This window comes from Tachypleus tridentatus, chromosome 7, assembly GCF_004210375.1.
Source record: "Tachypleus tridentatus isolate NWPU-2018 chromosome 7, ASM421037v1, whole genome shotgun sequence".
NCBI classification, from domain to species: domain Eukaryota; kingdom Metazoa; phylum Arthropoda; class Merostomata; order Xiphosura; family Limulidae; genus Tachypleus; species Tachypleus tridentatus.
Window position 1 is genome coordinate 45,022,064 of NC_134831.1, and position 23,269 is coordinate 45,045,332.

The following is a 23,269-nucleotide window of genomic DNA, read 5'->3' on the forward strand; positions in this document are numbered from 1 at the left end:
AAATGCAGTAATGAACAAAAAGTACTTTAGCTTATAATATTAATGTACTGGATGTTGCGAGCTTTGATGAGAACACTGTCGCTGAAGAAAATGATATATGTTATTTAATGAGTGGACATACAAATGGCAGATGGATTTTAATTATAATAAATGCAAGGAAATACATGTTTATTATAATATGAATTACAAGTATAATCTATAAAAGATCTTTTCCAGTTTTGACCAGCTAACTTCCAAACAGCACACACGGTATTTACACCATTGTCCAATGTTCCGACAGGAAGGTAATCAGAAATGCTGTTCTTCCACGCGTCTTACATTTTGTAAAGTTTAATTATTTTGTGTTTGAGAGCTGAAGACTAAACACATTGTCTTGAAGATTTATAATAATGGTACAGCAGACCTTTATGCAGTTCTAGATGCTCATCCAAGCGCAACAGGTTATCTACATCTGTGTTTCATTTTTGATCTGCAATGATGATGCTTTGCCTTATAGCATGGTAAGTAATGCACAAAGTAGATATGACTGACTGGATTATATTTAGAGGTTACAGTCTTTACACGTTGGTAGAGAACAATATAGTGATACTTGTCTCTTATGGCATGTAAAAGGTGGTTTGTAAGCATAGTCATAGGGTTTGGTTCCACATAAGTCACAAATGAATTTATTTGAAGTCCAGGTTATGCAGTTGAGGAAGTTATATGTGGAATAAAGAATTCACTTAGAGGCAGTTGTAATGCATATACAAAATATTTTTTATGATAGGATATTGATTAATTCCTCTATATCAAACTACCAAATTTATCTTGAAATAATCCCAGATCAAATTATCAAACTCCTCGTTTTGGATATTGATATTTTCATTAATCAAACGTTCTACTATGTTGGTTCGTATGGATACAACATCGAATAGGTTATCTATTAAAGCAATACGACAAATTCCTCCAGTCATACTTTTTATTATATAACAGTGATTGCAAATCTTCCAATGTATCTTACAGAAACTTTATAATATCCTTTACCTGTTTTACTATGTCTTCAATACAATTAATGTTTTTCAGTTTTCTCTCTTCAGGCAATATACATTATTAAGGTGAAACATTGTTAGGCGAATTTGGAGATAACGTTACTTACAAAAAATTGTGCAACGAATTTCTTCGATGGTACAGCTATCGTAATAGGTCCACCGGTCAGTCTAAATTAACTGAAGCAAGATGACATCACGGTTGAAAATATGATGTTTTATACACGGTTTTCCGTGTCTTATGATTTCTCAAAAAGTTCAATGGATTTACTTTCGCAAATAGTTTTTTCAACTTCGTTGGCTTAAATATAATCTTCCATCAAACTATATGCATAATCGCTTATTAACTGGTCTGTCACCAGGAAGTGATTATTGTATCAGAGAAGTGCAGGGTCCAGAAGAAGTCAGCTCTTAGCCAAAGTACTTCATTTACTTTTACTGTGAAGGTCCAAGATGTTAATCATTCTACTGCAGACTCAAGACCAACAGTCAATGTCTGGTGAACACAGACTAGTAGGTCAAATCATGATCACAAAAATCAATCTTATGATAACAGAAGCAAAGATAATTGGAGGAGAAATAGTGTTTGGCAAGGCCTATACAGGACGCTCAAGCCTGTTGCAAATTAAAATAACACAACTCTATCTGTAGTTTGATTTCCTCTGACCAGCTAAGAAGAACTGGAAGTGATGCTAGTGAATAACATCTGTCAATCAATCAAAGCTGTTTCCCCAGCGGGTGAGAAAGCAGGCACTTACAGATAAAGAACATGAACCATGGATTGGTGATCCTTTCTGTGCCAGCAGGTATTGGTGTATACTGCAATAATTATCATAACTCACAATGGAACCTGGCTGTATGATGAATTGCTGGAAGCAACTCATAAGCCTGCTAACCTGAACTAAGGACCAGTTAACCGTCAGAGTGTTGTAGGTCCCTGAGTATATCTATTGCTAAAATATTGGCAGAATCTCAGACAGGCATTGCCCCACACCATAAATTTTACTCCAGTGTTGAAGGAGTGGAAAGAAATCTGGACTGGCTTTTAAATAGTTGCAGGCAGGTAAATACATGAAACACTTGTACTCAGAAGCAGGTAGCATAATGCTTGATTCTAAGTCTATACAATTCAGCCGTGGAAGACATCTAGTGCTTGATGAAAGATGACTAGGATATAATTGTATCTAAGCTATGTCACTAATTCAACCCTGTAGAAAATCAGGTGATCAACTGGACAAAGCTCAAGACTCCATTCGTGAATATTTTGGAGGCTAAGCTGGTGATTGTAGAGAGAAAGAGCTCTTGCCTGAACTAGGAAGGATCACAAGACCACCACAATGACCAACTGTAAAGCAACAGCAGCCATGGAAAATCTACTTGTGAATTTAAAGTGAGGGGAAGTAAAAAATAAGTAAAATTATTTTTCTGTTATATTCTTTGTTAAGGGGCATTCTTGTAATACCTTGATTGTTAAATGGTTAATGTTTTGTTAGATACTACTCATGGTTAAATCTGTGTGTGTGTGTATATATATATATATACACACAATATATATATATATACATATATATGCTATTTTATTGTTTAATGTTATATTTTCATTATTTTATTGCTTAAGTGTTTTATTTTTCTCTGTAATGTATTAAAAGAGCTTTACTTCTAAGTACTTTGATTATTCTATTACGTAATGCGTCATCTATAATTTAATTTTCAGTTGTAACTAAAGGGATTTATTTTACTGTTATATAATATGTGTGATTATACATCCTAATTAAATGGGTTTTCTTATAATTATTTCATTATCTATTGTTTTATTACTTTTAAGATTTAGTCCGATATAGGTAGACATAGTCTTCAGTCCACAAAATATACATTTCAGCTTTAATGATAACAATTAATGGTGCAGCAGTTTTGAACAACTAGTGAACCACAAATAGGATTATACAAAACTTAGAAAACCACAGATTTTTCATTCCAATGGGAGCAGTTTTTGACTCCTGCAGTCTTCAGAAAGTTATTTGTGATTCTGTCTCTACCCACAACATAACTGAGAATTTCTACCTGTATTTGTATTAGTGAACACTTCTTTGGTTTCGTTTGTACAGTTGCCCACGCTTTCAGCAGCTAACTGGAACATGACAAAACATCAAGACATCGTTTAAATATATCAAGAAGTTTTCTCAGTATAAGCTCAATAAGCCATTCAAAACTTACAGACCTAATACAAAGGCTGGACGGCCTGATGTAAAAGTTGCACAAATCATCTTGAGTACTTAAAGGAGTTTTGAATCTGCTTGACATACACTTATTCTTTCTGGCAATCACTTCTGGAGACGACCAAGCATATGATGTACTTTAATAAAGACTAGCCATGTCTCTAGACCTCCTGGTAAGCCTGTACATTCGTTACTTTATCAGACATGCCTCGCCTATTAGTGGTGAAGTCATATTGTACAGCCTAATCACTTATCTGGTCCATAAATACATCAGTAAATTTAACTAGTGATTTCGTCAATGAATTTTATTCTGATTGCTTACACAATCATTTGCTAATGACCTCAAATGCTTTTCTGTGTGACACGGGAGAAATAACCTATGATGTGCAGGGTTTTTCAACTATTTACACTTCACTACCATATTAAAGACCACTCCAGTAAAAAGTTGAATAGTGTCTGCGATTGCAGAGCAATACTGAAATTATATTACATTTTATCGAAATCACTAACCTCCAGTTTTCGTCAGAGCAAGAAAGATAGAGAAATAAAGTAAAATCAGTGATAACTTGTAAGAATGTTAATAAAGACAAGTAGCATAACACGATTTTGAAGCACTCTTTACCATGTTCAGACTTTTCTGAATAAAACTTATGATTTGTATTTAGATTCTCGTGAATCAGAGTTTTCTCAAGTAAAATAGATTTTATTCACTGCAACATAATGAAATATGGAGTTCCTCATTTATTCATGCTTTGTGTGTATCTAACTATGTATGGTAATGCTTAGTATGTAGGGACGGGCCGAGAAAAAAAAAAAAGAGATCACTGCATTCATTTTATTACTCTATGATATTTAACGCTAAAGTGAAGATATAGCTTCATTTGAGCATCAACTGCCTTTATCGAGTACTTCACAGCTTGTATAGTAGTACCATTATTCTGTTCTTCTACCACATGTATTTCTGTGAGAAAATAATTAAAAGAAAAGTTACTACTTTGCAGTGAATTAAGTTTATAAGTATATGTTGTACAAATTGTTCTAATATAACGGATGTTTGTGACTTTTCATTGCACAAAAGTGATATCTGCTAAACAGTTTCAGAAAAACTAAAAAAGAGTGTATGTTTTTTCATAGCAAAGCCACATCGATCTATCTGCTGAGCCCCACGGGGGAATCGAACCCCTGACTTTAGCGTTGTAAATCCGTAGACTTACCGCTGGACTAGCGAGGGACAAGAACTAACAACTAATGTTAATTAATATTCAATGTATTAAGGAAATCAAGTATTTTTACAACTTACAGATCTATATACCTACTAATGATGTCTGAGTTTTGAAACACCAGTCTCTTAATTATCAAAACAATGCATTTTATTGCAATCTACTTTTGTTTAAATTTGAAGTGGGACCAAGCCTGGCAGCTCTGTGTATGTGTTTGGTATCACATTTCATGGTCTGAAATCTATATGATGCCATTCTAATTAATCGGCATGACCACAAAATGTGGTGGAGTCAATTGTATGCACATTCAGTGAGTTGTAAAGTGCATGATTTGTAAATATCTCCTTAACTTCTGTTCAGGAGGTACAATTACCAACCTGGAGGAACCATTCCAGTTTCAAATACCTCTAGTGTAATCGCAAATTAGAGAAACTAACAAAACTGATATTACATTAACGACATATATTACCATTGAATTACAAAAATAAAACAAATGTTGACGTAAAAACCTACTTCAATGAAACTATTTAGAAAAAAATGGGAAAAGTAACAAATATTTTTACAAAAATCAACTGTGATATAGGGATGGCGATGTTAAAAATTCAGAAATAAGGTAGGGATGATGCACAAACCCATATAAAAATCATGACTTAAGTAGCCAGTAAATACTGAGTCAATCTTACAAGCTTATGGTTATTAGCCACTCAAAGAATGTATAGAACTATGTAGTTTAAATGCTTTTATTCAAACCTGAATTAATAAACCTGACAGGAATGAAACATTTTAGTTGTAGATAAAAGTTATTTTTGGAAATGTCTGGCAATTTATGTAGTGATTTCTGTATGTTTTTTTATATTTATTCCTATTTTCTTTCAGAACATGACTTTTGTATACTTTTTACTACATGTATATGTATAAACATTGTAGTTCTTTATAATTAGGACCCGGCATGGCCAGGTGGATTAAGGTATTTGACTCGTAATCCAAGGGTCGCGGGTTCGAATCCCCGTCACACCAAATATGCTTGCCCTTTCAGCTGTGGGGTCGTTATAATATAACTGCCAATTCCACTATTTGTTGGTAAAAGAGCAGCCCAAGAGTCGGCGGTGGGTGGTGATGACTAGCTGTCTTCCCTCTGGCCTTACACTGTTAAATTAGGGACGGCTAGCGCAGTTAGCCCTCGTGCAGCTTTGCGCGAAATTCAAAAAACAAAACTTTATAAATTATCTTTGATATATGAGCTTTAACCTCACCCATTTGGTGTCTACAGAATATATATTGTAGTCATTATTTGGCCTATTTTATTGTTTTATGTTTTGTTTGCTCCAAGAGCGTGTTTGGTTATTTTTAATTAATCACAAAGTTACACAACGGGCTATCTGTGTTGTGCCCAACACGGGTGTCTAAGCCCGCTTCGCTTCTTCTTTGTGGGTATTTGGATATGTTGAACTTTAAATACCCGGGAGGGTTAGGTGCACAAGACCTCTTTCTCCGATTTCCAGCTTAATAGGTCTTCAAACATACCGCCGTGTTACTTTTTACTACTTTTTACTGAGGGGCCTTAGGGCATTTTATTTTAGTCTGCGTGTAGAAAAGAAATTCAAAATATGTAAAATCTTTGTTATAATTTGTCCATTTTTAAAGTAAGGTATTATAATATAAAATATTATTTCTTTTACTATTTTAAAATATTTCTGATTTTTCTTCTTGTTATTAGACTTCTCAAAATATGCTTTGTCATTGGTAAATATACATGAAATAAGTAGTGCACAAAATCCAGAGAAATACAACGTTTATCACGTTTTTTTTCTTTTAAACTTGTTTTATAAAATAACAATACGCATGAAATTGTGCAAGTAATAAATGGCCAAATTGATATTTATAATGGGCTAAAATGCATTTAAAGGACTTTTCTACTAGCACTTATAACAACTATAAATTTACCAATATTATTGATACTAACTTTTCCCTTCTTAAGTGTGTTATGGCTTACTCGTTAAGGCGTGCGCTTCGTAATCTGAGGGTCGCGCGTTCGCGCCCGAATCGCGCCAAACATACTCACCCTCCCAGCCGTGGGGGCGTTATAACTTCGGTCAATCCCACTTTTCGTTGGTAAAAGAGTAGTCCAAGACTTGGCGGTGGGTGGTGATGACTAACTGCCTTCCCTCTAGTCTTACACTACTAAATTAGGGACGGCTAGCATAGATAGCCCTCGAGTAGCTTTGTGCGAAAAAAAAACGAACAAACAAACTTAAGTGTGTATCTTTATTTTTCTGTTATTTTGTTATCTCCGCTTTTTTTTTGTCTTGTATTCATTTTATCCTGTGTTATCTTTTATTTTAGATTCCCATGTTTGTCTGTTTTTATTCTCGAGTTTATTTTTGTTTTCTTGGCCTGTACATATTTTTGATTTCTATTCTAGTGTTTATCTCTGTGTGTCTTTGTTTACTATTTCTAGGTTTATCCTTCTCTGTTCTTTTGTTTATTGGTATTTTATGTCAACCTGTTTAACTTTTTTTTACATTTAAAAGTACATCAGGAGGCAATTGAATTAGATAATCTTTTATTTTGTTGTAAAACAATTTTAATAACGTAAAACACTGAACTAGTACATAATGTTTCCATAGAAAGTACATAATATCAGTACTATATACTTGAAGAATAAATTTATATATTTGCAAAACGTTTTTGCTTAAAGCTTTCTGTTTATTTCGCACACTAATTTGAAAAAAAAAAGCAGCTATAGTTATTATTAGTACATTTTTATTGCACTCCAATGAGAAAGATCCAGTTCCGATTCGGCCTTGATTTGTTGACAGGGTACTAATGAGTTATTGTATCCTATAGGACGGAAGACATCGCGTTGGAGGTACTGCTCGTCAGTGTTTCGACAGATAAGGGCAGCTAGTGTCGTTTTCTTAATCTCATTTAATTGACCTGTCATATACATAAAGGTCAATAAGTTTTATATGAAACATAATTTCTTATCCCTTGATAACCAAACGAGTTAAAACTGATTTATGTTTATATAGACGATGAGAAAAAACGTTTCAATGGAACGGAAAAGTATGACAAAACCATATTTGACCGTTGATATTTTTACTCATATTACTTTAAAATATTCAATACTGATTTCAGATTACAGGCGTATAAAAGAAGCAGTTTAGAACTATCTATAATTCTAACAAGTAATACCTAAGATACTTTTTATTCATTACAATAACATACCTGCTGCGCTGGGCCTAAAGCAACCTAAAGTCGATCACAAATGGAGTTTGTAACAATGCACGATTGTCAAATTTGTGGTGTAAAACGTATAGAATAGTGAAGTAAACAAACTGATCAGGTTTAACAAATGTTACGTATAGAATAGTGAAGTAAAAAATTGTTTAGGCTTAATAAATGTTATAAAAAGATTCCTCCATGATATTCATTTTGAACATATTTTCAATTTACAAATTGTATATCAGAGGTGTATGTAAAAATAGCATTCTTGTCATAGTCCCGCCTAACTGTTGTATTTGATGAAAGTTCTCCTAGATCGTGAATTCAGGTAAAAATAAGAACAAAAACACCTGAAATGTTAATTTTTACGCTTCTCAAATTTGGACTACAAAATAAACTAATTGCGTAGGATGTGATAAAATTTTCTCATTTGGACGTTCATCACATTTCACCAATTTATTTATGTGATGAAACGATTACAGATCTAACAGTGTTTAACAAATTAAAAAAAATTGAATACTATTTTTAATAACTGCGATTATAAAAGCTTACTGCAATAATCTCAGCAAAATGTCACATAGATTAGCTTCCGAGATAGTAGTTTGTTAGTGTAATCAGTACTACACAAGATTTTAACACCTTTGTTGTCAACAATATACAGGATTTTAACAGCTTTGTCGTCAGTAGTAACTGTTGGACAACTGTACAACTTATAATTTTTTTTAAAGTATTTTATACAAAAACACTTCTATAAAAACGTACAACAATTAATTATTAAATAATTTTATTACAACCAAGATGTTCAACATTGTGTGCGAATATCTCGTTAAGTGCTGATTCAAAGAAAGTGCTGACATATGTCATTTAAGTAGAATTAATAATTAATTTTATTGTTGTTATTTTTGAAATAATTTAAAGTTTTGTGTTTGTATGATGTACGTCTACAGTAGTCTTAATGTTTTTTGTTTAGTTAGTTTTTTCGTCATCAACCACTATTAAATGTCATTTGAAAAAAAAAAAATGTTATTATAATCACGGTTAGAATATCAGGTGATGAAAGGATAAAGTTAACAATGATTAAATGTCAGGTAAAGATGTGGTTAGAATAACAACTACGATGCATATATAAGGTTTATTTGTTTGTAGCTACACAAAGGCTATCGAAACCCGATTTCTAGTGTTGTATGTCCACAGTCATATCTCTGTGCCATTGAAGGGGAGAAGAGCGTGAAGGAAGGGTCAAGTAGCTGTAACAACATTTCAGGTTAGAGGAGAGTTAAAATGTTATTTGTTACATGCCAGGTGAATGAATGGCCAAATGGTCATGGCTGTTTATCGGGTGAGAGAAAGGTAAAGTAACTATGACAATATTTTAGCTGAAGAATGAGTAGATGTAAAAATGGCTATATGTCAAGTAAGGTACGGTAATGATCATAACGACCATAGCTAGGTGTCAGGAAAATGTTAGGAAATAATGATCACGCCAACCTTATGTCACAAATGAAAAAGATGATTCATAACGAAAATAGCTAGTAGTCAAGTGAAAAAGCCATATATGGTGAAGAAAGGGTCAAATTAGCCATGAATTGAAATCAGGTGAAAGATGTTTTATAGCTATGACATCAAAAACTGATTGCTACCCAAGACGTCGTGGGATACCTTTGATCTCAAAGCTTAAGAACTAGGCCACTATGTTTACAAAACTCTTCAATAAAATAAATCAATAGTTGTTTTCTTATGTTATTTAAGGTTTATTCGGTGTAATATTTTGACTCCCATGCTGTAGTCTTTATCAGTCACAATTTCGTATACGGTAAGCCTAAATAGACTGTTGTCAGTCCTGAGAAAAATTAAAATGTGACAAGTTCTACGACCTAGTTGACTAACAAAAATGACACTATAATCATTAACTTTTCTAAGAAAATAATATTACTAAAAAAAAGAAAATTTCAGCATGATATAGTCTTAATTTTAATAAAATTAGTCTTAATAAAATTAAGGGTTAAAATGTCATTAACTCTTATCGTTCACTAAATACACGTGTAGATTTTTTTTCAAGATTTCATTGTTATTCTAAATGGCTTTTTTGTTATTAAGCACAAATATGCACAATGTGTTATCTGTGCTGTGTCAATTTTGAATATTGAAAACCATTTTTTAGCATTACAAGCCGTAGCGTACTTACTGAGCGACGGCGTTGGAGCATTTTGAATAAACGAAGTAAGAGCAAATGTTCAATGAATAGCCCACACTTTGATTTATTACAGATGTGTACTAGGATGGCAGTGGTCACTTTATCTTCTCTTTATATTAGAATATCTTTGGGCGATGTTTATCTACCTTAAAGCTGTGGCACTTTTTCTAGCAGGTTTGGGTTTCACTGTTATATCTGTATTACATTTTTTGATATCTCTTTAGTGTTCAAACATTCGGATATCAACAGTTCACATGGTTTCTCCAACACAATGTTTGAGACTTTACATATACTGCCATAAAGAACACATTTTTGGTTATCTTTAGATTTTCTTGATTCTGACAAGAATGTTTCTTAGAGAAGAAAATTTAAAAACAGTGTTTCTGGTATGTATATTAAACATAAAGCTTTTGTTTTCCCAATATTTCATACAAACTATGATAAAATTACTATAGCATGTAAGTTTAGAAGTTAAATAAGTATTGTTGAGCACAGAGATTAGTGTGTTTTTATTAATTTTTGGGGTAATTATTCTGCAAAAGCATATTTTGAAGAAACTTAATTTCTGCTCCGAGGTTTTCTTTCGAAAACGTGTTGATGGCATTTTTATTTAGTGTTTCCATAATGCTTTTTTTAAAGCTTGAATTAAGTACTTTAACTGGTAGTTAATTTTTGGTTACCATGTGTATTACTTCTGTAGACAGATCTTGTGAATTCTGTTATAGATTTATTTTTGGTCACTTTCACGCCCACTTATGAAAATTATAGATAGTTCTAAACTGCTACTTTTATACGCCTGTAATCTGAAATCAGTATTGAATATTTAAAGTAATATGAGTAAAAATATCAACGGTCAAATATGGTTTTGTCATATTTCTCGGTTCCATTGAAACGTTTTTTCAATGTGAAATACAAGTACAGTGTATAGATGTACAATACCATCATCTTGTATTATATTAAATACAATGCATTTAATACTACTTATTGTTTGAGATCTTGGCTTTGGTTGCTGGGATAATGAAGAAATTTGCGAGAGCTATCCAGTAGGTGTCAATATATCTCCCATTTTGTCTTATGTTACAATATTTATAAATATTTTAAAATAACGTCGCGTGCGTAGATAATCCATTTAAATAGCTTTTTACACAGATACTTATGACGTCATTTTGTGACTTCTTCATGCTCCAGTGGGAAAAATGAAAAATCTTGACTTGGGGTCACGACTTGAAAGTTGGGAAATATTGACCTAAATATAGCAAAAGATAACCATATATAGAACCAAAATATTATTTACCTTCCGTGAATGCTCCAGGAAAGTTCAGATGTTCATACCAAAATCTGTCTCCATACTTCATTGTTGCGAATTGTCGAGCGATCAGGCACGCAAACGTTGGTCCTACCAAACCACCTTGAACATGTTTTTCAATGGTGCCACCAATAATCAGGTCTATGTCTTCTACACGTCTGTGAATGAAAGTTCAAGAAATGAGGAAAATACAATGTATTTAATATAATTTCCCAAAGTATTTTGTAACTGAACGAGAGATCTGCCATTTGACATCTTTTGTAACGTGCAATACTCGGCCATTAGAAATAAATTCAAGCTAAACTTTTAGCTAATTAAATTTTCAGCATACACTACCTTTGTCAGTCAGATGTAAATATCAGTAAAGTTCAGAATATTCTGATTCATTTTAACTGACGAGAGCCAGTTGAAGGATGTAGCATGGAAATTCAGAAAATTCCTGTATACTGCGCCTGGTGATAACCATTTGTAAAGTGCAACAAATGGCTTCAGAACTTTTTAACACGTTGTTTCTGATAGAAATGTAGCAGCAAAATTCTTAGAATTCTGTATGCAGTGTCTGATCACATTTATTTGAAAATAAATTCTTATAACGCATTTAAGGCCTCAAAGTGTGGAGTACGATTTTCTTTTTTTTCCATTTTTTTGTTTTGTGATAACGATTTGTGAGCCGCGAAATCTTAATTTCATAGTCCGAATAGCCATGCATGGGCCTGAGTCATTTCAGTTTCTAAAATTATATTTAAGTTATTTTTTATACACAGAAAGAAAACTAAAGCATGCTTTCAAATTTTCAATAAATTAAGAGAACCACGTTCTTAACTCGAAATTTACTTTCGAGGCACTGTCATATTTCGATAAAAGCTAGATTCAGATGCATATCCAATTAGTGCAAACAAAAGAAACAAATTCTGACATACTTGTATATCTTCTTCAGTTTCTCAACAGCATCGTAAAGCATTTCATTTTCAAGTTCTTCGAAGTTTGTGATTGGTTTAAGTTTACACCATTCCCGCCACCTCACATAACTAGGCAGCCCGTGGTCTCGGCCACGTTGGATGTCAGTTGCTAACATATCAATTCCAACAACACTTCGAGAAGACGACATAAGATAGTGTTTCATCTAATAAAAGAATAATAATAAATATGTTACTTTTCTTATACTTTAAGCAATAACGTACACTACAAATTACTGGTTTGTTATAGTTCTGAAACGGATTCTTTTAATCGAAAAATAGTGTGCCATTAAACGTTAAAATAATGCATCAGGATACTTACTATTAAGTACTAAAACCACGATACATAATACTTTGTCACAGATTACCAGAATCATGAGTCAAATAGTATACTATACTGCGTAATGATTATGAACTAGACAATTTATTATAAACTACCACAATCATGAACCAGGCATGATAACTACAGAATATAGTAACCATGGGCCAGGCGTGGTAACTAAGGAATATAATAGCCATGTATCAGCCATGGTAACTACAGAATATAGCAACCATGAGCCAGGCGTGGTAACTACAAAATATAAGAACCATGAGTCAGACATGGTAACTAAAAAAATATACTAACCATGAGCTAGGCAAAATAACTAAAGAATATAAGAATCACGAATCAGACATAGTAACTACAGAATATATTAACTATGAGCCAGGTGTGATAACTATAGAATATAAGAACCACGAGTTAGACAGCTTCAAACAGAGTATCAAAACTACGAGCAAACACTGTAGTATGTAATATCAGAACTATCAGCCAGAAACTTTGCACTGAGGCTAATGTTTTCGGATATTCAGGTAAAACAAAACAATAAATTAATTATTCAGATATTATCTCTGCAGTGAATTCAGTACCTCATTGTAATGGTCTCCAATGCCATATCTACTAGCGACTCGGGAAACAGAAGAGTTATCCAACTAAGAAGATAAGGAATCATCTTCATCCTCTCCATCTAGTAGTTTTATTCCTGTGACACCTCAACACAAACTGCCCCATATGATTATTATTCAAGAAGAGCTAAATGACGTGATTATTGACTTGTATCTATCAAGGAACATAGGAAACTTCTTGGTTTTCGTTTACAGCAACGGAATTTACTTGTTCCAGGAACAAGAGTTTTAATTTACCACAGTCGCCATCAATGTCTTGATTCTTATTAGAGCATGCAAGATACTTTATATTTATGTACACATTTTGATACCTTAATGGACGAATTAAGTATTGAACTTCATCCTCAAGAATGGAAACGTTTATAAATTCATCTGAAGCTAGTCTGAAAGTTGTACTTTTTCACAATAGGAATGCTAAGCCTGTTGCTTATGTGAACACAAAAGAAAATTATTAAAGAATGCAAATTTTATTTGAAGCCATTAAATATGATCACCATAGGTGGAATATGTGCGGTAATCTGAAAGTTTTTGTATTTTTCTAAGCCTGCAGATTAGATACATCGAACACTGCTACATTTTGTGTCTCTAGGACAGTCGAAATAATAAAAATCATTTCAAATGAAGGAATGGCAAGTGAGAGAGAATTACATACCAAGGGAACAAAATTTCGAGTATTAACCTTTTATGAATCCTCAAAATATGTTTATGCTCTTCTTCAGATTAAACTGGGACTAATTGAGAATTTTGTAGAACGAATGAACAAAGATGGAAATGGTTTCAGATAGCCGTTTGACAACTTTCCAAAAATCAGTGAAACAAAAATAAAATAATGTGTCTTTCTTGGATCACAGATCAGGAAAATGCTGATGTAAAATGATTTTGAAACAGCACTCAGTCACAAAGAACTTTCTGTCTGGCAATAATTTACATTGGTTGCCAAATTTTCTGTGATGGTAGATGATGTGCTCGAGAACTACAGAAAAACGTGGTCTAAGATTTCACTAAAATATGCATTTCTTACACTCCCATTCAGACTTATTTTCAAATGATCTACGTGCAATGAGAAATGAGCATGGTGAGTGCTTCCATCAAAATATTTCTGCAATGACAAAGTAATATCCAAGATGAATGAATCCTGCTATGAAGAAAGATTACTATTGATTCTTACAATATGAAACTAAGAATACTCACAGAAGACGTAAAACGTCAACAAGGTATTTTGTAACAGAAAATAAAAAATAACACTGTGATAAAAGTTCTAAACATAACTTCAAGGTATTTTCAGTATATACGTTTCTTATAATTATTGATTTGTTAAACTGGTAATACTATTATGCATTGTTTTGGAATATCCTTAAATGCAATTTTTAAAGAAAAATAAAGTTATTAAAGAAAGAAAATGTTATGTATATGATGTATAAGAATATCTTAAATACATTTATTACAACTAGAAACAAGAATTTTAGAATCAGAATTCAAAAGTGACTAAGAAACAGTTGCATTTGTTCCTGGAAGCGGAGATGTTTTGTTATTCTTTTTGTTCAAGTTAATGAGAATCAGAACTATGAGCCAGACGGTTTAAAACTGAGAATCAGAACTATGAGCCAGACAGTTTACTCCTGAGAATTAGAACTAGCAGCCAGACAGTTTAGTCCTAAAAATTAGAACTATAAGTCAGACAGTTTAGTTCTGAAAATCAGAACTATAAACCAGACAGTTTAGTCCTGAGAATCAGAACTATGAGCCAGACAGTTTAGTCATGAGAACCAGAACTATGAAACACACGGTTTAGTCCTGAGAGTCAGAACTATAAGCTAGAGAGTTTAGTCCTGAGAATTAGAAATATGAGCCAGACAGTTTAGTCCTGAGAATCAGAACTGTGAGCCAGATAGTTTAATAGAGAGTATCAGAACTATGAGCCAGACAGTTTAGTGCAGAAAATAAGAACTGTGAGCCAGATAGTTTAGTCTTGAGAATAAGAAATATGAGCCAGACGGTTTGGTACTAAGAACCAGAACTGCGAGGCACATAGTTTTTAGTCCTGAGAATCAGAACACTGACCCGGATGGTTTAGTACTGAGAAGCAGAATTATGAGCCAGACGGTTTATTACTGTAAATCAAAACGATGAGACAGAAAGTTTGGTACTGAGAATTAGAACTGAGAGCCAGACAGTTTAGTCCTAAGAATTAGAACTATGAGCCAGACAGTTTAGTGATGAGAGTTAGAGCTATGAGCCAGATAGTTTAGTCCTGAAAATTAGAAATATCAGCAAGACAGTTTAGTCCTGAGAATTAGAAATATGAGACAGACAGTTTAGTCCTGAGAATCAGAACTGTGAGCCAGACAGTTTAGTCTCGAGAAACATAACTAAGCGCCATATAGTTTAGTACTGAGAACTATAACTATGAGCTAGACGGTTTAGTGCTGGGTATCAGAACTGTGAGTCAGATAGTTTGGTACTTAGTATCAGAACTGTGAGCCAGATAGCTTTTAGTCCTGAGAATCAGAACTATGAGATCGACGGCTTAGGACTGAGTATCAGAACTGTGAGTCAGACAGTTTAGTCTTGAGAATTATAACTATAAACCAAGTAGTTTAGTCTTGAGAATCATAACTAAGCGCCAGATAGTTTTGTCCTGAGAATCATAACTATGAGCCAAACAGTTTTGTACTGAGCATCAGAACTATGAGCCAGAAGTTTAGTACTGAGTATGAGAAATATGAACCAGACAGTTTAGTACTGTGTATTAGAATTGGAAGCCAGATAGCTCAGTAATGAAAACCAGAATCACGAACTATGAGTCAAATGAAATCATTGTGATTATATCCTTCCTTATACTTTTCACTGTATATGTCAAAACGGCTGATATGAGTAGGGAAAACTATATGTAGAGGAGCGAACAACGTTTCGACCCTCTTCGGTCATCGTCAGGTTCACAAAACATAAAGCTTTCTCTATTCATACCAGACATTTTTACATATATATATTTTTCAAGTGGGTTTTCTCGTCATCACGGATTCGTTATATTTTGTATGAAATAAAAAGTTATTAAGAAAGAATTTCATTTCATACGTCGGTTTTCGTCATTTTTTCTTGTGAACAAACATAAAATTAAATTGAACCGTGTTAGAAAGCTACTCTTATGAATGAAATAAACTTTAATGTAGGCTAAATGTTAAGATTATTTAAATAATAATGATTCGGAAAGAGAGTGACGAAAGGAGAGAAGCGAAATTACTCTGCGATTAGTTTGGTTCTTGAATAATACAAATTCTATTTCTTTCCCTGTAGATAACGTATGTGCGTTCTGGAAATATTATTTTAACTGTAACATTTTAAAACAAGTACTTTATTAATTTCTTTTTAAACATGACACTTCACAATAGGCTGTCTTTTTTTGTGCCCACAGCAGAAATTTAGCATTGTAAGTCCTTTAGTTTACAGACAAATCACTGGCTTTATAGTGTGGTGATTTCTAACTATATTATAGTAAAATATAATTACCCATTAAACACTCGTAATAATATAAATATTTATATTAAACCAGATAACGTCTTGACATACACCCTTGTGCAAATTAATTGAAACAAGACGGAAAACTACGATTTTGTCAATTTTTTGCGTTTTATTTCTGAGAATTCAAAAATAACTCACAAATTAATACATGATATGACCGCCTTTATTTTTCAGAAGATCATTAATCTGCTTTGGCATCGAGTCCACGAGTTGACTGCAATCTTTACTAATTTTTGGATTGCGGTACCACACCTCAATTATGGTCTCCATTAGCTTATCTTTCGTAGTACAGTCTTTTCCCCGAAGTCTTTCTTTTCAAATCATCAAAAGATTTTCAATAGGATTTAAGTCCGGAGAGTTTCCAGGCCAGTCCAGCACCTTTATTCGTGTTGTATTCATAAAATGCTTCACAAGTTTCGATGTGTGGCACGGAGCCAGATCTTGTTAAAATATGCCAGATTCTTCTGGAAATCTCTTTTTCAATTCTGGAACGACTTTTCTCTGCAAAACTTCAATGTACTGTGGTCCTCGCATCATATCTTCTACGATATGTAAGCCTCCGACGCCATAGTAGCTGAAAAAGCCCCAAAACATTTTCTTCAATGGATGTTTTACGAACTGATTGATGTGAGATTCTCGAAGTTTCTCACCTGGAGATCTGCGAACATTCAGACTTCTTTGACTCAGTACGAAGAAGTGAGTCTCGTCACTGAATAACACCTTCCTTCATTGTACTTGCGTCCAGTTCTTGTATTTAAGACCCTACTGATACCGTTTTTTCTTCATTGAGTAGGTAAGAAGTTGCTTTTTGACTGGTCTCCTTGCCCTTCTAACACAATTTTGAATGTCGTAATATTCCTCAAAATTTCGTCATATATCCCAAAAATAGATCGACCGTACTGCAAAACACAGTTAATGACGCCGTCTGTGTGAAAAAATGACTATTAAAGGAAATCAGCGGGACCAGCGAGTCTGCACCGACCGCCATGCTAAAAATATTGAAAAATGACCATTTGTTTCAATTAATTTGCACAAGGGTGTAAATGATAAATGTATAACAAGAAACTGCATGAAATACCTAACTATAAAACTATTTCTGTTTTCGAATCTAATATCAGCACAGATCGCCCTCGTGTAGCTTTGCGCGAAATTCAAAAACAAAAACAAACGAACCTAATACCACATGTAGAAATTATTTACAAGGAATGATTATTATAACTTAAAGTAATTTATTTAAACGTTGTTGCTGTTAAGGAGTTGAAAATAATATAACATTCTCATGATTTCTGTATGTGTTATTTCTTAATTACTTATGTTGTAAAAGTACAGAAAATGGCTATTATTCCCTTCAAAATTTGCTTTTGTGACCAGGGTAATGAAATTTAGAAATTAACCTAATTTCTATGTAAAAAACGGCCAAATTTGCACATTTTCCTTTGCATAAGAGGCCTGGCATGGCCTAGCGCGTTAAGGCGTGCGCTTCGTATTCTGAGGGTCGCGGGTTCGCGCCCGAGTCGCGCCAAACATGCTCGCCCTCCCAGCCGTGGGGGCGTTATAATGTTACGGTCAATCCCACTTTTCGTTGGTAAAAGAGTAGCCCAAGAGTTGGCGGTGGGTGGTGATGACTAGCTGCCTTCCCTCTAGTCTTACACTGCTAAATTAGGGACGGCTAGCACAGATAGCCCTCGAGTAGCTTTGTGCGAAATTCCAAAAACAAACAAACAAACCTTTGCATAAGGTCTGAATAAAAAAACATATGAATCAAGATTTACACGTATTTATACTAAAGTTATACAAAAATGAACAAAAATGTTTAGAAGTGAGTAGTTGCTCGAGATTTGCGACTGTAATGTAAATCACTTTCACGTATCAGCCCCCAAATATAGTCTCCCTTCATGTTTTCGTTATACGCTCCTTGGTAGCGGCGTTTAAAGTTCAGTATATCTTGGTGGAAACGCTCTCCTTGCTCCTCTGAGTATGCTCCCACGTTCTCCTTGAATTTATCAAGATGAGCGTCAAGGATATGGACTTTTTAGGGACATTCTGCAGCTCATTTTGCCGTATTTCTTCACCAGAGCCTCAACCAGTTCCACATAAGTTTCGGCCTTGTGATTGCCCAAGAAGTCCCGAACCACTGCGTCAAAGCTGCCCCGAGCTTTATTTTCCTTCCTACTGAGCTTCTTGGAGAATTCTGTGTACTCCAGGATCTTCTTTATTTGTGGTCCAACGAAGACACCAGCTTTGCCTCAGATAGCTTAGGGAAAAAGTCTCGAAGGTACTTGAAGGCTGCAGACTCCTTATCAAGAGCTGTGACAAATTGTTTCTAAGACCCAACTTTATGTGGAATGGTAGGAACAACACCTTCTGGAGGTTCACTTGTGACTTACACAGAGAATTCGGTCCGTTTTGGCCAGTACCTCCTGTTGTAGTGCGCTGCAGTGTCCCTGCAGTCAAAAAGGCAAAGATAACAGGGAAACCTAGTAAAGCTTCCTTTGAGACCCATCAGGAATGACACCATTTTGAAGTCTCCGATAATCTCCCAGCCATACTCGTCATACTTCATGGTTTCTAGCAAGGTCTTGACGCTGTTGTGTTTCTCTCTGAGATGCACTGAATGAGCCAGGGGAAAGAGACAGATACTTATTCCCGTTATGGAGCAGCACAGTTTAAGGCTTTTGCATGCGTCTGAAGAATGCTTGCAGCTTGTTGATGGCATCTCTGATAAAATAAGATAGGTCTATGTGTTCACTTAGGCAGCTAGAACTCAACTGAAGTGGTGAGTGTTGAGCTCCTGTATATATATATTACTATGGAATGTTCTAGAAAATTCTAAAAGGTTCTTGAAATTTCTCGTAAGTTTTACAATATTCTAGAAAATTCATGTAAATTTAAGAAAATTCTCTATCAGCTACTCAGGACTGAATTTACCTGAAATGTTCTGGAAAATGGGTAGATTTGAAAATTTCATTACCCAGGTCATAAAAGTAAAGTTTGAAGAGAAAAAATAGGTCTTTCCATTTACTTTAGGTATAAGCAATTGGGAAATAACATTTTCTGTCCAAGTCAGTTGTAAAGTTGTAAAAGTAAAAATTTGGTTACATAGTGTTATCAATGACATCCATATTTAAACCATATTATAATTCCTTTATGATTTGTCTAAGGCTGTGATAGTACCCTTGTTTGATATACAACAGACACATTCAGTGTTTCACATATTCAACTGGATATATATTATTACAACAAATAAATTCACTACATCAGATATTCAACTTGATATAGTACATGTTATTAGAGCCCGGCATAGCCAGGTGGTTAGGGCGTTCGACTCGCAATGCGAGGGTAGCGGCTTCGAATCCCCGTTGTACCAAGCATGCTCGCCCTGTCAGTCGAGGGTGCTTTATAATGTGACCGTCAATCTAAATATAACTGCCTTCCATCTAGTCTTACACTGCTAAATTAGGTACGGCTAGCGCAGATAGTCTTCGAGTAGCTTTACATGAAATTCAAAAAACAAACATATGTTATTAGAACAGAGCCATTTACAGCTAAATGCTCAATTGGATATATATGATTAAAATAAGCTCATTCATTGCACCAGATGTTCAACTGAATAATTGTTATTGCAACAAACCCCTTCATCATCTCAGATACTCAGTTACATACCTATTGTTAGGATAAACTGATTCTACTGTTTTTGATGTTCAAGTAAACACACGTATTGCTAATTCCCTATTCCAGTTTCTAATGTGTTCAGTTGTATACATATTGTTGATTTGATGGAGTATTCATTATCACTCTTGAAGACCCTGTGTGATTATTTAAGTGAAAATCCATACAAATTAACTATCTACACTGTGTTTGTTTGTTGAATTTCGGGCAAAGCTACAGGAAGGCTATCTGCGCTAGCTGTCCCTAATTTAGCAGTGCAAGACTAAGGGAAGTCAGCTAGTCATCATCACCTACTGCCAACGTTTGGACTACTCTTTTACCAACGAATAGTGGGATTGACTGTCACATTACGACGCCCCCTCGGCTGAAAGAGCGAGCATGTTTGGTGTGACGGGTATACGAACCCGCGACTCTCAGATTACGAGTCGAGTGCCTTAATCACCTGGCCATGCTAGACCTACTGTGTTTGTTTTCCGCGGAAATCGAATTCTAAATTTTAGTGTCATGAATCCCAAAATTTTTCCAATGCGTCACTGGGAACAGATGAGATTTAAACAAATATTTTAATAAAAAAAAGAAGCAACTTCCGAAAGTGTGTCTGAACGTATTAACAATAGAGTTAAGGCAGCACAAGATACATAAATAAAATAATTTAAAACAGAAATCGTAACAAGTGGATAACCAAAGTATGACATGTTTCGAACAAAAACTTTGTATTAGATATAATGAATAAAGCGAGAAGCGATGCTTTTTTTTTTTCTATTTATATGTTTTCTTTAATGACAAAGCTGCGCAGGGGGTTATAAGCAAAGCTATCCATTTCATCATTAGGAAAGGATATGTGTGATCATTGTTGATAACATATTTATTGCTTGTTAAAGACTTTACATAGTTAGGAATACAAAGTGGTTTATTTATATAAATAACGTACAATGTTAAAAGATATACACAATCATTTGTTTTTTCTCACGCCAATCTATAATCTATAACATTTTGACTTTACATGTTTCAACATCTTATAAGCCATGGATAGGCATGAGATAAAAATGTTTTTGATTGTTTAGCCATTTTAACATTGTAGGTTATTTATTTATTATATTAACACAAGTGTCATAAAAATCTATTGTGTTTTATGTTTACCATAACCCTTACTTTTATGGCTTTTTTTATTTATAACCAGTCTTTTATGAGGTCGTACTTAACAGCGCGTTTTATACTCGAAAATAAACTTTATAGGGTTGCGTGATAACATATTTTAAATAGCTTAGTAAATGAAATAAGTGCCATGAAATTCACAAACACACAGAAGTAAACCAAAAGTACTGCGTGAAAATTGTTTTCAAAAATCAAAGTATCAATTACAATGACAAAAAACCCACTTGAAGTTTGTTTGTATGTTTATGTTTTAATTTCGCGCAAACCTATGTGAGGGCTATCTGTGCTAGCCGTTCCTAATTTAGCAGTGTAAGACTAGAGGGAAGGTAGCTATTCATCACCACCAATCGCCAACTCTTGGGCTACTCTTTTACCAATAAATAGTGGGATTGACCGTCACATTATAACACCCCCAGGACTTAAAGGACGAGCAAGTTTGGTGGGATGGGGATTCGAACCCGCGACCCTCAAAGTACAAGACGAGCGCTTTAACCACCTGGCCATGCCGGAACCTCACTTGAAGTAAAAATGTTTTTTAAAGACGACTGATGTGGGTATAAAAACTTTAACTAAAATAAAGTACAGAACAATGTTTCGACCTTCTTACGTCATCTTCAGGTTAACAAAGAGAGTTTGCAACTGACCGTTGCCGGGCACATTTCTTAGGGACGAGAGCACAACATAAGTGGAGCTATTTTTTGATTTTGCGTTTGTATTTGTTTACGTATTTAGTGTATTGGTGTTTTCTTCGGTTACGTTGTGCCCTAAGACATGTGCCCAGCAACGGTCAGTTGCAAACTCTCTTTATTAACCTTACGGTGATCTAAGAAGGTTCAAACATTGTTCTGTACTTTATTTTAATTAAAGTTTTAATATCCATACCAGCCGTCTTTGGAATACATCAGGAGAACAGTGCAGAAGAATAGGGATAGCAGAAAAATAGCTGATTATGAGGAAAGAGACAGTAGAAGTAAGATTAAGTAAGAGAATATCATAAAGTAAAGATGTTAGAACGACAAATAGTGTAGAGAACGTTAGAGTACTTTTTAACATTAACAACGACTCCCCACTTACATCATGAGCGTAATAATAGCCAACTTTCTGGGCATATTGCTGAGTTATCCCTACAAGAACCCGCGTAACTGGATCAGATGATAGGTCACAATACTCATCTTGCCGGAAAAAATCATGCACAAGATCTGGAGAACGTTCGACTGGAACATCTTTACGTTTTATCCAGTCTTGGACCATGCTGTGTAGACGGAAAGCTCCGGCTGTGAATGAATTATACGTTGTAGGATTTAGGGCTTCATCATACTCAAAATAAGGCTTGTAATACTCCTTCTCATAGACCTCCCCAAGTATAAGTGGTCTTAAATGTTTGTCAGTGATGTGCTGCAAAATAGCTCCAATAATCTTTCTAACTTCCTGATAAAGTTTTTCGGGTTCCCAGCCGCTGTTAGACAAAAGATCAACGAGGCGATTGTGTTCCCTACTAAACAGGGTAGTGAGAGAAGAAATAGCTGGTTGAAGAGTAGACAATGGGTCACCGCTGCGAAAGCATCGACTGTCACAACCCCTGTTAGAAACTCGGCATTCTTTTATGTCCCTGGGCAGAAGTTTTAAGTACGAGGAGGAAGTGTCAAATAGAAGCTTGGCTAAATAATGTAGGAAAATATGTGATACTAAAATAAATAAAGGAAATTAAAATAAATAAAGAAAATTTTAAAGTATTTAAAAAACACGTTTCCTTTAAGTTAAAATTGTTAAGTCTCATAACAACAATATTCAAGAATTATACACCAACAAATACCCTATTCATGAATTCATTATTCATCTATC

The 23,269-nt window shown here is 34.3% G+C and overlaps 1 protein-coding gene across 2 annotated transcripts in view; it reads right to left on the reverse strand.

Annotated features, from left to right (window-relative positions):
- Positions 1 to 7,022: 7,022 nt before the first annotated feature.
- The window catches only part of LOC143255567 (salivary peroxidase/catechol oxidase-like), a 39,612-nt gene continuing 23,365 nt past the window's right edge, over positions 7,023 to 23,269 (reverse strand). For both annotated transcript variants that reach the window (XM_076511412.1, XM_076511413.1), the window contains 4 exons: positions 22,502 to 23,085; positions 12,107 to 12,309; positions 11,175 to 11,344; positions 7,023 to 7,398 (listed from right to left, as the gene is read on the reverse strand). In XM_076511412.1, the coding sequence (XP_076367527.1) occupies positions 7,214 to 7,398; positions 11,175 to 11,344; positions 12,107 to 12,309; positions 22,502 to 23,085 (1,142 nt within the window). In that variant the 3' untranslated portion in view covers positions 7,023 to 7,213. The remainder of the gene's footprint in view (positions 7,399 to 11,174; positions 11,345 to 12,106; positions 12,310 to 22,501; positions 23,086 to 23,269) is intronic.